The 15,029-nt window shown below is 25.3% G+C and overlaps 2 protein-coding genes across 5 annotated transcripts in view; one reads left to right on the top strand and one right to left on the bottom strand.

Moving 5' to 3' along the window:
• Positions 1-3,546: 3,546 nt before the first annotated feature.
• LOC100869860 (uncharacterized protein KIAA0513) lies at positions 3,547-14,707 on the bottom strand. 4 transcript variants are annotated; one of them, XM_003692245.4, is made up of 10 exons: positions 14,468-14,647; positions 9,534-9,805; positions 8,429-8,712; positions 7,873-7,914; positions 6,661-6,759; positions 6,376-6,536; positions 5,793-5,979; positions 5,402-5,624; positions 5,230-5,324; positions 3,547-4,838 (listed from the first exon to the last, which is right to left on the bottom strand). In XM_003692245.4, exons 2-10 carry the CDS (start codon positions 9,803-9,805, stop codon positions 4,774-4,776), a joined length of 1,428 nt encoding a protein of 475 aa, XP_003692293.2. In that variant the 5' UTR covers positions 14,468-14,647; the 3' UTR covers positions 3,547-4,773. The 4 variants fall into 4 exon arrangements, with proteins under 4 accessions (XP_003692293.2, XP_012340024.2, XP_086763402.1 ...); XM_012484570.3 differs by having other exon boundaries at positions 9,534-9,808; positions 14,468-14,646; XM_086907276.1 differs by lacking the exon at positions 7,873-7,914 and having other exon boundaries at positions 9,534-9,808; positions 14,468-14,707.
• The window catches only part of Hbg3 (alpha-glucosidase), a 49,117-nt gene continuing 45,671 nt past the window's right edge, over positions 11,584-15,029 (top strand). Inside the window, exon 1 of the mRNA XM_031915545.2 lies at positions 11,584-11,719. The gene's annotated coding sequence lies outside the window, so the exon portion shown is untranslated. The remainder of the gene's footprint in view (positions 11,720-15,029) is intronic.

Below are 15,029 nucleotides of genomic sequence, written 5' to 3'. Positions count from 1 at the left end.
TTTCCGCGATTTAGACTTTTTTTTTTCTTTTTTTTTTCTTTGACTTGCGATTAGTGAGTCTCGAGCCTAGATTTAAGTTTCAGCGGGCATTGCGCCCGAAGGAGGAAGACCGAAGAGGCCCGACAAACTGTCACGAAGAGGGCTGCAACGAATGGCTTCTCATTTTTTGGTTCTTGTTTGGATCCAAAGAATGGGAAGTCATTGTTACTATTTTGTCACTGTGCTCGTTTTAGTAATATGTAGTAATTGTTGTTGTATCGTCTGGCCGTTTTGCATGCCGGCCCATCATTAAGATCCAGTCATCATGGGCATCGCGTTTTTTATTAGTGTTGCGATTGATTAATAACGGGTTGAATTAGAGTCCTTTATTACATCTTTTGCGTTAAAATGAGAATCGCGTTTGCATTAGTGTTACGTTAAGATGAGAATCGCGTTTGCATTATAAGATAAGTGAATTATAAGATATCGCGATTTGTTTGTTATAAATTGTTTTAATTTCTTATAAAGTAAATTTTATATCTTTAAGATGATTAAGATTCTTTATTTCTAATCAATAGTAGCTTTTTAGTCAGAATTAACGATTTCGATTGAATTTGTTTTAAAATATAGCGTTGCGTTGATAAATAATCGCGTTTGTTCAAGTAGTGTTGCGAATATTGAACGCCCAAATTTCTTTCACTGGAATTGTGGAAGAACTCACGTTCCTGTTCCTGAATCACCTTAAGTGGCTAAAAAAAGCTACAAGGGTGATTATACGATGGCAGTCATTAAGGAGACCATTGGATTTTCTTCGGATCATTCTTTATTAGTGTTGCGTTGTTTAAATTTGAGTGCATAAAGTAACGTTGCGTAAATAATTGATTGTTTTCGGGAATTTTCCATTTCTTTTTTTGTTTTTTTTTTTTATTTTTTTTTATAGTTATTAATATAAATTAATCCGTATTGCAAGTATAAAAAAGCACTCATCGCGTTTGATTTAAAAAATTTTTTATTTTATAAAAAATTATGTTATTTTATTAGTGTTGCGATATGAATATTCCACTCGCGGTTTGTTGTTCGATTCATATCGAGTGGAAGATATTTTTATTTTAGTAGTCCTTCCGACTACTACGTTCTTTTCTTTTTCAGCATCCCTTATAACCCCTTATCATTCTGCGCTCGTTGCATAAAATATTAGTTTGAAAATATATTATTTAATATTTGTTTTTCTCTTTGATGAAGACTTTGTCTTCAATTTCGAATTGAAATTGTTTTTATGAAATTTCTTGAAGTCAATAACGGTGAATGTTCATTATATTTATCATTTTATATAATTATTTTACGAATTTTTATGAAATTACAATGTTTGAAATATTTTTTATTCTGTTATACTAATCTCTTATTTAAGTTTGTTTCAGGTATATCAATTCTAGGAGAGCAATTATTTATTTCACGAAAATTTTATATCATCGATTAATAAATATTTATATATTATTAATTATTAATAATTTGATTTGTTTCAGGATCTATTATGAAATCAATCAATCATCACTCATCACATATTTTATATAAATGTTTCTCTCTCTTTTTTCTTTTTTTATTTTGAAGGGGGCCCCTAAAAAAATCTTTTAGATAGATTTTTATATAGATAAGTAGTACCTTCCTTAAGAATAGAGAAAAATGCATTTGGATTCTGTGTTGATAGAGATGGTTGTGATACGGTATGATTTTGTAATGAATTGGAAAGGTATAACTGTATCTTATTAGATTCTATGAGGTAGGAATGGTATGATAGGGTGTGAGTCTGAGTAATGAAGTGTATAACTGTATGTTGTAAAATTAAATTCTATGTAGGTAGGGATCGTATGAGTCTGCAATGAATTGGAAGGAAACTGTATTTTTATGTAGGTAGGATTTCTAAATCTTCAAAATAGGAAGGTACTACTTTTAGATTTAGGAATAAAGTGATTTTGAAATAAGGATTTAACTAAGGTATTGATAGCAAATAAAGAGAGTAGGAGATTTAGATGAAACTTGATCTTGAAGGTTATATGTTAATTATTTCCTTAATTAAATCACATTTATGATTTGGATATTTCTAAGTTGAGTTGACAAAATTTTTATATTGAAAAATTTTAAAAAGTAGTAAGTAGATGGCTAAGTAGATGGTAGAATTGCTGCTGTAGAAAGTAGAATATATTTGTAAATGCATGCTTAATAATGCTTGATGGTGGTAAAGGTGATTTATATTAAAAGTGGTGATGGTTAATAAAATAAGAGTAAATTCTCTGTGAAATGCATTTCACTTTTTTTTTTTTTTTCAAACTTCGTAATGTATTAATATTTTATATATTATATGTACTTATAATAATATAAAATATTGATGTATGTACAAAGAAATGTATTTGTGTTTCATGTAGAGTTATATACGATTATGATTTAATTCAATTCTTACTTTCAGGTTTAGCTTTTCGGTTTTCCTTGAGATTCCTTTTGCTGTTTGTTTTGTACAATGATCAAAGATTGAACGTTTTGCAAATTTACATCAAAAGGAATATTTGTCATTGATTTTAAATAAATTTTTGCATAATGGAGGGTGGATGGGACTGGTTCTTCACTTTGCAGCAACTTTCAAGTTGGTGAGACCTGGAAATCATTATTATTTACTATATAATTTATTTTTGTATCCTCGATGCAACTATACATTTTATAGTAAATAATATGAGCCAATTGGCTGCGTTTTCGATTACAATTTTTAATTTTTTACATATTGAAATATGTTAATATTTTTTGTTTTTTTTTTTTTTTTTTTTTTAATTTTGGTTTATCCCATTAGAAAGATAATTTGAATGAAGTACTTGATAATGTAAATAATTGAAACTTTGCGCTTTGATTCTGTCTTCTTAACAAATGTTTTAATATGCTAGAAAAAAATTTGTTTCTATAATATATTATGGTCTATATTTCCAATAATAAAAAAATAAAAAAATTAATATTTCATTTCGTTGTTGAATTATAAATGAATTTTTGTTTATTGTGTGTATGTTGTGACTATTTATATGGGATTATTATATAGAAAAATCTTTTTGTTTTTATACATTATATTCGAAGAGGCATCTTATTTTTTAGAACTTTTTTTGATTATCGTGAGATTAATTTGTGGTATATTATTCTCGTTTTTAATTTTTATGATATCGAATAATGTGATTATAGCAATCAAAATTTTATCAATGATAAATTTGTAAGGTGTCTCTTTTATCAATATTGATAATGATAAATATTATAATTTTATAATAATATTTATCAAATATAATATTTATTAATCAATATCCATGTATAGTGATTCTTGTATAGTGATTTATATGTTTCTTGTCTTATGGGAATTATGTCTACCACTATACAAATTAAATTATATTTTTAGGGATCAGGATTACCCTTTTTTTATATTTTAAATAATTAATATTAAATTTTGTAATTCAGTAAAATTTTATAATTCATTGTTAATTTTCATTTATTTAGTATTAATTTGAATGTCTTTCATTGCTTTATTAATGAAAATTCATTAAATCCATTGTCAAAGAAATTTATTAGTCATTGTTTTTTCACATTCACAATTTTGCTGCAAATGCGGATAAATATATAAAATAATTAACGAGCGATACTTACATTGAATGGTATTTTAAATATATTATTACATTTACATCATTAAGCAAATTTTCAATCTTATCTACAAAAGAAATTATACGATAGCTTTTGTATTTCTGCGAAATAGTTTTAATTTGCAAATAACTTTACGCAGGAAATAATTTAATATTTTAACTTATTTCATTGTCAATAAGAGTAATATTCTATATAGAATTAGTAAATTACAAAAAATCTAAATTTTTCATTAAAACACAATATTATAACGATCATTCTAAAAGTGTGATTTGTAGATACCGTGCAAACTATAGTCACAAGCATATTGCAACCGATAGAATCATTATTTTAATTTAATAAAAAAAACAAAAAAAATACGTCACATTCATATGAATTTGTTCGTTTCATATGAAATGAGTTATAGAAGAAGAAAAATTTTCTTTTTTAATACCACGCGCTTAACAATCATTTTTAACGTTCAGAAAATTTATTTTCATCGTGTACAGAAATATATATTAAATAGTAGGCTTCAGTTACCGCTGAAAACCGATTGCCAATATCACACGAATTTGTTTTATGCAATTTATTGTCCGTTTATCCTTATAATTTAAATTCGATTTCGACATGAAATTTTCGTAAATAAATTAAGCAAATTCAACAATCTTTTTCATTTCGATATTAATGTAGAAATATAATTCTCGAATTTATAAAATCTCTATATATTATCCGAATTAAATTGAGAAATTCGTAAATTTAATTTCGAAAAATAAAATTACGAATAGAATTTTAATGATGAAAGTTCGAATGTAATAAATTACTTGAATTACAACAAATCATAATTTAACGTTTTGATATAATTTGATAGTGATTTTCATTTTCGATTTGTATAAACTTGTTTAATCAAATAGGAACAGTTTTCATCTTAAATTCATTATCCTCAATTTATATTATTTAACTCAATTACCAAATGGTGTCACAACCATGTTTATTTCAATGTTTGTTGTTCAATAAAATTGACTCTTTCTCTTTTCATACTTCACTGAACTTGATATTTTAATTGACAAATTCGCAACAATTTTGCGAATTCTAATTCGGTAAATTTATAACTTTTTAACAAAATATTTCCATGAATCGTTGGATTTATGATAAGCGAAACTACCGCCAGGGTTCGGTTTCGTCATACATTCTCTCTATGTTGTCGCGCAACATTTTTTCTTGATCTAAAACATTAAAAAAAACATTTATGCTATAAATTCTTAATATCTTCGTAACAGTGATAAATATATATTTGAAATTCATATCATTTCGTTTTTTAAAATTTAAATTTATTTATTTTTCTGCCAAAATAATTTCGCCATAATAATAAGAGAGTTATTAACAAACGTAAAATTTTTGTACGTATAGAAAATATACTATATATATAATAATATATAATGATAATTTCGATGACAAAAATATTAATCTTGAAAACAAAAATGAAAAATTAATTAATAAAAAAAAAAGAAGTATTTTTCATGTTACTATTATAGATATTATATTGTTTTGAAAAATTAGAATTTAAAGAAATTCACAAAGGACTTTCGTATATTATTTTTTCGAAAATTATTTTACCTTTCGTCAGATTTGCAATTACACATTGTTTCCTAAGAAATTCTAGGCACAGAGTACGTGATAGGCCAAACGCGTGCATGTTACACGTGAAAGTCCTAAAAAATTATAAGCATTTTTAATATTAAATAATGCAAAGCAAGAGTTTGTTTATTGTTCTATCACATTTCATTACCCTAATTGTCCAAAAACAATATTGGCTTGAAACCTTCGATCCTCAGCAGCATTAGCCTCTTGATCCAAAGATTTAGGTCTGGGAGGAACTGGCCTTGAAGCTCTTTCGCATTGTACCGCATCAAAGAAAGCTGCTGTCCAAAATCTCATTGATGTCCATATCGGTTGTATTCGTAAATGTGTGTATAAATATTCTCTATATGGCTCTAATCCTGGTACTTCGACTAAATGAATCCGATAAATACATTAATTACGAATGAAAGAAAAATTTCATTATCACATAATTATGTAATTAATTATGTTAATTATTTTAATAACATCTTTATAATATAGAAAATTTATAATGCACATATATAAACATAAAATTACGCGAGAGATAAATTTTTCATTACCTTCGTGGTAAAAAGTGAAACACATATTCATGAGACTTTTGGCAGGAGCAAAATCATCTGCTTCGTGACATTCGAAAAGCGCGACTGCAAAGTGTTGCGCCAAAGAATAGAAAGATGCTTCTGTTACACAAGGCCGTGCTCTCCTTGTATTCACCACTCTGGAGAACCATATTCTACCGGATTCTGTCTGCGAAAAATGGAAAACTATCATTTTTTGTTAAAAATGACTATATATAGAATTTAATAAATAATATAATTCGAATGATAAAATCTATTATGAACAAAATAGAGATAGAAAAGAAATAAAAAAATTTATTTATTAAGATGATATGAATATTTATTAGTTTAATTTATTGAGTTTAATTTAAATAATTTGGTAATGCAAAAATTTCAATGTATCGATGAAATGAAAAACGATAAACGTAAAGAGAATTTTACTTTTAAAAAGTATACCTTTTAAAAAAAGAAACAAATAAAAAGTTTTAGTCTTTATTTAATCATCTAATTAATTAAATAATAGCTTAAAATAAAAAATTCAAACCATTTGCATTCAAAGAATGGAACGACCGATTTTAACACATACAAGAACCATTTGACCGAAGTTTGCTTTCTGTTCCTGATCAATAGTATTCGGAGCATCGAATAAAAGAGGTACAAAGGACTTCATAAAATCTGCAGCAGCCTCTTCGGATTGACTATCTGCTGATAAACTGGAAGCCCAAGATTGAACGGATCCCGATGAATCTGAATTATAAAAATAAGAATGATTACAACTAATTGTAATTGTGCCTTCAATGTATATTAATATTATTATTTTATTCTTTATAAATGATCATTATAAACGAGAATATATATCAATTAATTTTACCTGATCTATGCCATAATTTACGACCATCCATGTTCGAATCTAAACTTGTGCTGGGTCCGTATCCATCTTGATCGCTCGTCGAATCGCTGCTAGGCATTTCTGAAATAACATTCTACAGGAAACATTCGTCTAATTTGATTGAGAAACGTATCTACAATTCTCCTAATTAATACTTGAAATTGGTGCGTGTGCAACGTTATTGTATTGCTTCAACACCTTTGAGTATACACAGTCTAATCTAATGGCTTGAAACGAATATCACACAAATATAGGAGTGATACAGTGAAGCTATTAAAAATTGTAAATAAGTGTGTGTGTTCTATAAGGATTAAGACTAAATTGAACAAGCTCAATTTCATTTAAAAAGGATAAATAATATATGGTATCTTAAAAAATGAAAGGAAAATTAATTTTGAAATAAAAGGGAGAGAAGATGGATAAGAGATTTTAATTGTATAAAAAAATATTTGTGTTATAAAACACGTTGATAAAAGTTAAAAAGAATAAATATTTTGTATTATTATATAATAATATTATGTATCATATTTTAATCTTGTAAAAAAAATATGAATTAAGAAGAATTTCTTTTTCTAATAACTTCAATTTATTTTGAAGTAAATCATATAAAAGATATACTATATTATATAGAATTTCTTGAAGAGATATTATCCCCAATTTTCATTTGATGATATGAAAATTAACTTTATTTATATCATAACATTATATATTATCTACATTGTGATATTTTTCTAGCCTACTAGCTAGAAAGCACGTAACTTTTAAAAGATCTATCTAAGTTTTCATATTACACGACATCAAATATATTTATATGTAGATAAATTAAATATGAAAGCGTATCAAGATACATTTTCCAAGAAACACAAACTTCAGGAATCAAGGATCTATTTACATTATTGTTTTTATATCGACAAAAAAGTTCCAGCGGTGACAATTCCATTCACTTCCTACATACATATTTCATTTTCTTTTCGTATTCCGTGTTTCTTCATTCTTGATATATACATTTTATTTCCTTGCTCATGTCACAGAACGAAACAGTTAGATATAGAAATATGGAATTTTCAATGAAACTTTCGTTGTCGATACAAACAACGAATACAAACAACGAAATGAAAGGAAGGATATGTGAAACGAACGAGACCTGATGATATGGTGGGTGGTTCACATACATTCACATCAACGTTCATTTACCTAAACGAAAAACGACCGTCTGATAGCGGGTCGGGGCCCTTGCTTCATGACAAAGAAAAACAAAAATATATTATGTAAGAACATTCTCAAAAAAATAATAAATTTATTTCATGCTAAGAAGAAATAATAATTAAAGCAAATAAATTTATGGAAAGAGATTCTGTTTCATATCAAATTATGGGATTATAAAGGTAGCCAAAAAAATATAAAGGTAGCAAAGTCGAATTCAGAGGCTAAGAAGGAATACAAGAAATACATTTTTAAAAGAAAAGGATTTTAAAATCGATTTTATCATATATATTCATAAAAATATTAAAAATAATAGAAATAGATACATCAAAAAATTTTGTTACGTTGATATTAAAGAAATAACTATATATTATTAGAAGAGATGTTTCACTTTGGATATTAAAAATTTTAGATACTCTTAGAACAAAATAATTTAAATATTGATTTTAATATTACGTTAGTATTTATAAAAATTATTATTCATGAATGAACGTTCCACTTTTTTCGTAATATTCAATAAAAATAATTGATTTTCGTGGTTGCTCACCTGTTCTATAATTCAATTTATCAAAGGGATCAGGTCCTGTAGCTTTAAGATCTTTTTCCTGAAGAGGTTCTATACTTTCTTGACTGTCCCTGTCAGGGCTGTCATCTTCCTCGATTTTACTTTCTTGTCTTTTAATTCCAGCCGATCTCGACGAAGCTATTTCCTCATAGGTCATACCCGGAGGATATTTTCTCATGCACCTTGAAGTATTAGTGCTACCTTGGCGCTCTAGTTTATGCCTTGCTATCGCTTCGTAATCTTCATACGATAAACCTGCTCCAAATCTATGCACATAACGCGAGATAAACTTTTAGAAAATATTTTTGAGAATATTGAAAATATTTTAAGAATATTACGGAAAGTAAGTTTCATATTTATATTGGATGTTTCCTATTTTTGAGATCAAATTACGAATCGGAAAGTGATCTAAATGAAAATATGGGAAATATATTATATAAAATATATATTACATGTAAATATTTCGATTCAACGTTATAGGTAAATATTCAACCTATCATTTTTCACTCATAGATTATGGAAAATTATCCTGTATTATTCGAAAAGCAAAATTAGAAATTTTCTCATAAATAATTTCAAATATTAATAATGCTGAATTTTTTGGGCTTAACGAATAAATTAAATATAATGTTTATGTTTTATTCTTAGTTTCCCATATAATTAAAGTTTGCACGAAATTGCATTTTTTCCTCGAACCGTCATAAATATGTATAGGTAGTAATATTTAGAATAGACTAGAAGGATACTCAATTAAAATGCAATTTTCAATTTCATTTATCACTACCCACACAAAAGCTATTTTCCTATTGATATAGATGTTCTCGATATAAAAGTCGAAAATATCCACCCACGAATTTATTAAAATAAAATAGCATACTTTATTTTATATTAAAAAATAAAAAATATTGGTAACAAAGTTTTATCGAAAAAAAATTTAAAACAAAAGAGAACAGAATTTTAACGTACGTTAATGTTGTTAATCTTGGTCGGTCTGGACAATACCTAATTATATATTTCACTTTTAACAAACTTTATATCTTTTGATGACTTAGAGAGAAATTCGTAAATTTTACTTCGTAGAACTTACTTCGGAAGCCTTAATTTCCTTCTAGCAAATTGTTCTTCTTCCGGTTTGGTAGTCTGAGGTGGTGCTTGTGGCGAAGAGGGTGGTGTCGACGGCGTCGTGGTCAATTCACTTTCTTCTAAACTGCTACTCAGAACAGATCCTATTCTGCTACCCAAACCCTGAAGATATTCTCCACTTCCTCCTAATGCAGACTTGACAGATCTGAGTGCACCTCTGGTGCGTCCAATTAGTGATACTCCACCGGTGGATGGAGCCGTCGTTACATCCACCATCTTCTGCACCAGAAAACATAACAATTTGATTTGATATAATTATTTATTTTAATTTTATGAAAACTCTTCATCTCTTATTAATTTAACTAGATTTTGGTTATTCACGATGGTTATTATATATTAAATTTTGAGTGTACAAAAATATACAAAAATGTACAAAAATCTATCTTATCAGAATTATTATATATCAGACAAATATATATTAATTATAGAGTAGAATGCAAAAAAAAAAATTGAAAACATGATAAATGATAAAAAAATCATTATATATGATCAATTATAGTGAATATAAATATTTAATAATATGAAAATTTCTTTTTAAATTCTTTTAGTAAATTTTATTCAAATTTAAACATTAGAAAAAATTTAACAAAATTTATTCAATATCAATTATTAAATTATTAATTTTAAATTATTATATTATAGTTATGGAGTTATTTTATTGCACAAATAAATTCGTTATAGCCTTGATAATGAATGTGTTGTTTCAACATGTTATTTAACATTATATTATCTACTTTTTGTTTTGCCTAATGAACATTGTTTGATCGAAATAGGAGATAATTGTAGACAAGTAATAAAAAGCGCAAATGTAGGTCAACAAGTGTATGTGTAACTATATATGATGGATTAATATCAAGGCATTGTACGCAAAACGATAAATGTTCGCAGGAAAAGCCTGTCAAAATAGGAAAATGATTTTTGTATGAAAATAGGATTTTTGAAGCGAATTAAAATTAAAATGTTATATGATTATATAATTGGAGATATTATTGTATATATTGGAGATTTTCAAATAAATATTATGAATTTCATAATAGAAAATAAAAATAAAAATGAATATAAGATTATTTTTAAAAGTAAAAAAATAAAAAAGAAAAAAAAAATTTGAAGAATATTAATAATTTTTAAATTTATTTTGACATTAAAGTCAAAGTTTTTAAAATTTATTTTTTTATCACTTTTATTTTTCTTACTAATATAGTATTTAGTAAATAATATTTCTATAGTAATAATCATTTTTTGTTTATACATATTTCGATATTAATCATTGAAAACAATTCATTTCTTTGAATATTATTAATGGATATGTATATAATGGCAATATGTATACAATAGAAGTGTATATTTCAATTAAACATCAGAATTCATAATTGAATCATAATTGAAATATATTCCATAAAAAAATGCGCTTTCTATTGATATTTTAAAAAAAGTATATTGTATGAAAATATTAATGAATAATACATTAACATTTTTATATATCAATATTTTTCTTTAAAAAAATAAGTAATAACACTATTTGTATACAAACAATATAGAAATATATTAATATATTTACATAGTAAATAATATTTTATCAATTAGTGTTAAAGTGATAAGTAGGTTTATCTATTTTTACGTAGAAAAAAAGTAATAATAAAATTTTTTAATATAAATTTTATGTTAAATTAAATTTATGTGGATAATGATAAATGTATTTGAAATTCATATAATAAATTACTGTCAAATATGGAATAAAAAAACATAAATTTAAAAAAGATATTAGAAGATAAATTATTAATAAGTATATATTGTGTTATTAATTATTTTATAATATTACACGTGTAAAAGGATAACCGAAGAAATTTCTCCGAATATATATATATAAATATATATATATATATATATAATTTTGAAATATATATTTGAATTCCATATAATAAATTACTGTCAAACACGAAATTCCAATTTATTATAATAAGTGTTTACGTAGAATGTGGAATAAATAATTGCCAATAATAGCCTATAAATAATGGAAATAATCTTTCGTTTCTTATTCATTGTTAGTAAGTAACTCGTTGTTTTTCAAATTTGTGTTGAGTAAAATTGTGTGTCATTTTGATATTAATATAATTCAACTTTTAATTGGTAGTAAGTATTTTATTTTTAATACGAATAATAAAAATAACAATTTATATATAGATATAATTTCTTTTTGAAGATATTAATAAAAAATACATCGAACTTACAGAAATCAATGTTGATTCAAATAATTTTTAAATTAAAATATCATTTTGCAATATTTAATCAAGAAACTGTGTCTACATATAAATTGTTTATTTCAATGTAATCTCATATATTCAGTTATTTATAATGTTTCACCTGGAATATATGAATGATTTTAAAATTAGAACTCGTATCGATCTATAAAGTATATGTAGTTAAATATTCTATGTATAGATCGTTCTAATTAAAATAATGCGGTGAAGATAGATAATTACATATTATAATCATATTTTCGTCCGAATAAGAGTTATCAATTATTAATTTTATAAAAAGCAGCGATTTTAAAAATAAAAACACGAAATCATATTAACCGATTTGTTAATTCTTTTAAATTAAATCATATAAATTATTTTTTAATTTTTTATTTTCGTCCATAATATCATTTTAATTTTCATTTTATAAAATTAATGATAATTTTTAGATAATTAAACGCTGCTGAAAACGAGATATTGTTTTTAGAAATAGAAAAGAAATTGCTTATAGACAGGTGAGATATTAAAAGTTACGCATGATAATTATGAACCTAAACTTTGTTTCAAAGTAAACTTTTTCCTCTTTAACGTTTATGCGTGACATGACTTAATCTTTAATATTTACGCCTATAGAATTACAAACCGTGCAATCGTTTATCTCAAGCTTCTTATCACGCATTCATTAAGTATACATACAATCATATGAATGAAATTTTTACCGGTTTTAAAATAATCACGGATGTCCTTTAAAATAAATCATTTCGAACAAAACCGCATGCGGAAATTGATTAGATTACTTGTGTAACATAGTAATAGATTGTGTAATTCGGTATTTCTTTATTTACGGATTTATTTGTAAAAATTTAACATAAAAATGTTTCGCGAATGTTTTTTTTTTGTATTATTTAAGATAATCATAATTTAGATTTTTACATTTTTCATGAATGAATTTTCTTCTAAAATTTGTTCTTATTTATTGTATAAATTTATAATATTTTGATATGTGCCTCTCCTCATTTCTTTTCTTAATATTGAAAAAGAATAATATATATAGAAATATAGATATAAAGGAAAAGAATATATTTTTTATAATATAAGAAACTACAAAATAAATATAAAAATTTACAAAATAAAAATTTAGGAAATCGATTTAAATTTAATATTATTAAATTTAATACATGACAAAAATTTAAATATTCATATTTTGACATACATCTTTTAAATTTTGAATAATTTTGTAACATAATAATTTTTTTATTTATATATTATTGTTTTATCAATATTTTAAAGTAAGATAATATAGTTTGATAATAAATTTTGCAATTTTTACATGGATTATTTTAAAAAGGAAACGTAGGTTTCTAAGTTCGTAGTTTGGTATTTTATACACAATTTTTAAAGGATGTTTTTCATTTGTATTAAAATGAGAAGATAATATATATATATATAATTTTTAAACATTCTTTTTTTTTTATATATTATCGTCGGGTATATATCTTTTACGGACCACTCAAGTGAAGTTTGTTTGAAAATCGTGATATTACATGACGGAAAACAGAGGGAAAAGCTTTTTTAAGATCCAAAATTAGATCATCGATCGTGTCAATATTTCTATCAAAAATTCGATAAAGCTGCAAGAATTTGAAATTAAACTGGTACCAGGAATTGCGGAGGTGGAAATCGAACGGTGGTTGTAATATCGAGCAACAAGCATGCCAAGGCTATTAGAGTACATACGTTGCAATCCGATGAATGCTTGAATCGATATTATGCAATCTTTTATCTATATGATAGTATCATAAAATAATATTATAATTAAAACATTTAATTGTATAGAATTATTTATATATAAAAATTATTTTAAATCAATCCTAAAATGTAAATTAAAAATATTTAATATTTATTTAAAATAAAATAACGTATTAATTAAAATTAAAGCAAGATTTTGAATATTTTAAATCGCATTAAAAAAATGATCACATTTATAGAATGATCGTAAATCAAGAATACTATACATATATTATTGAAGAATGAACAAATCGCGAGTCTATTCACTTTATATTACATCTATATATACTATATATCTATATATACTATTACATCAAACATAATTGTATCAAGGACAAACAATTGTACAATTTCACGAATGCATAAAAGCACATCGAGAAATACAGTTTAGTCAACATCACCGCAATGCAGCTTTATCTATACCGTGTTATTCCGCACCATACGGGCCATTGCTCAATTTACAATTCTAAAAAATATGTTCACTAGTTTTGTCATTTGTCATTCTATACTTCTTTATATCCTCTATAATATTATTTAAATTACTGATTCTATACGCGATAAATTACCTATTTAGAATTTAAAACAATATGATTGTTTTTTTAATTCCAATGAAGAATTATTCAAAGCGTAGATAAGAAACGAAAAAGCAAAAAAGTTGATGGCGCACAAAATGAAAAAATGAAATTGAGAATTTTGCAATTTTTACATGGATTATTTTAAAAAGGAAACGTAATTTTCTAAGTTCGTAGTTTGATATTTTATACATGATTTTTAAAGGATGTTTTTCATTTGTATTAAAATGAGAAGTATCCAATATTCAAATGAATAGATGTTAATAAATAAAATATGTTACCGTTCGAAGAAGTGGACGGATTAAATTTCCTGATCCAATCTGATTCTCCTTACGATCACTTGGAAACACGTGTCTGATCACGAACAGTTCTCTGAACCGCGACTACTTAACTTTAGAGACGTATATACGAAACGTAGAGCACAGTTGCTTGCACTGGATGGTTTATTCGACTTGCATTGCCTCTCCATGTGATCCTATTAGCGCATACGCATGCGTATCCCGCGATCAATACAGTTTTACTTACCTTTCTTGAATTCCTTGGAATTGTCGGTATAACAGAGGTGTTGAGTTGATTAACGAAGAATGGGTTTGTTAGTGACAAACAGTAATACACCGATTCATGGTACTTTTATATTACGATTGTACATATTGTGTATACATACTCGACATACAGAATACAGATTTATCGTTTCATAAAATTTTATGACTCATGACTTAATATTGATCGCGATAAAAATCAAATTTAATTCAAATATTAAAGTTGATAAAATTATTGGGAATTTTTTTTTTGTTAAATTACAATATAATTTAACATGTTCAACGTATAAATATAGTAATTAGT

Source organism: Apis florea, unplaced genomic scaffold (assembly GCF_048593485.1).
Source record: "Apis florea isolate Af1SG1 unplaced genomic scaffold, ASM4859348v1 contig_2835_pilon, whole genome shotgun sequence".
NCBI classification, from domain to species: domain Eukaryota; kingdom Metazoa; phylum Arthropoda; class Insecta; order Hymenoptera; family Apidae; genus Apis; species Apis florea.
This window is presented reverse-complemented; position numbering and strand designations above follow the sequence as displayed.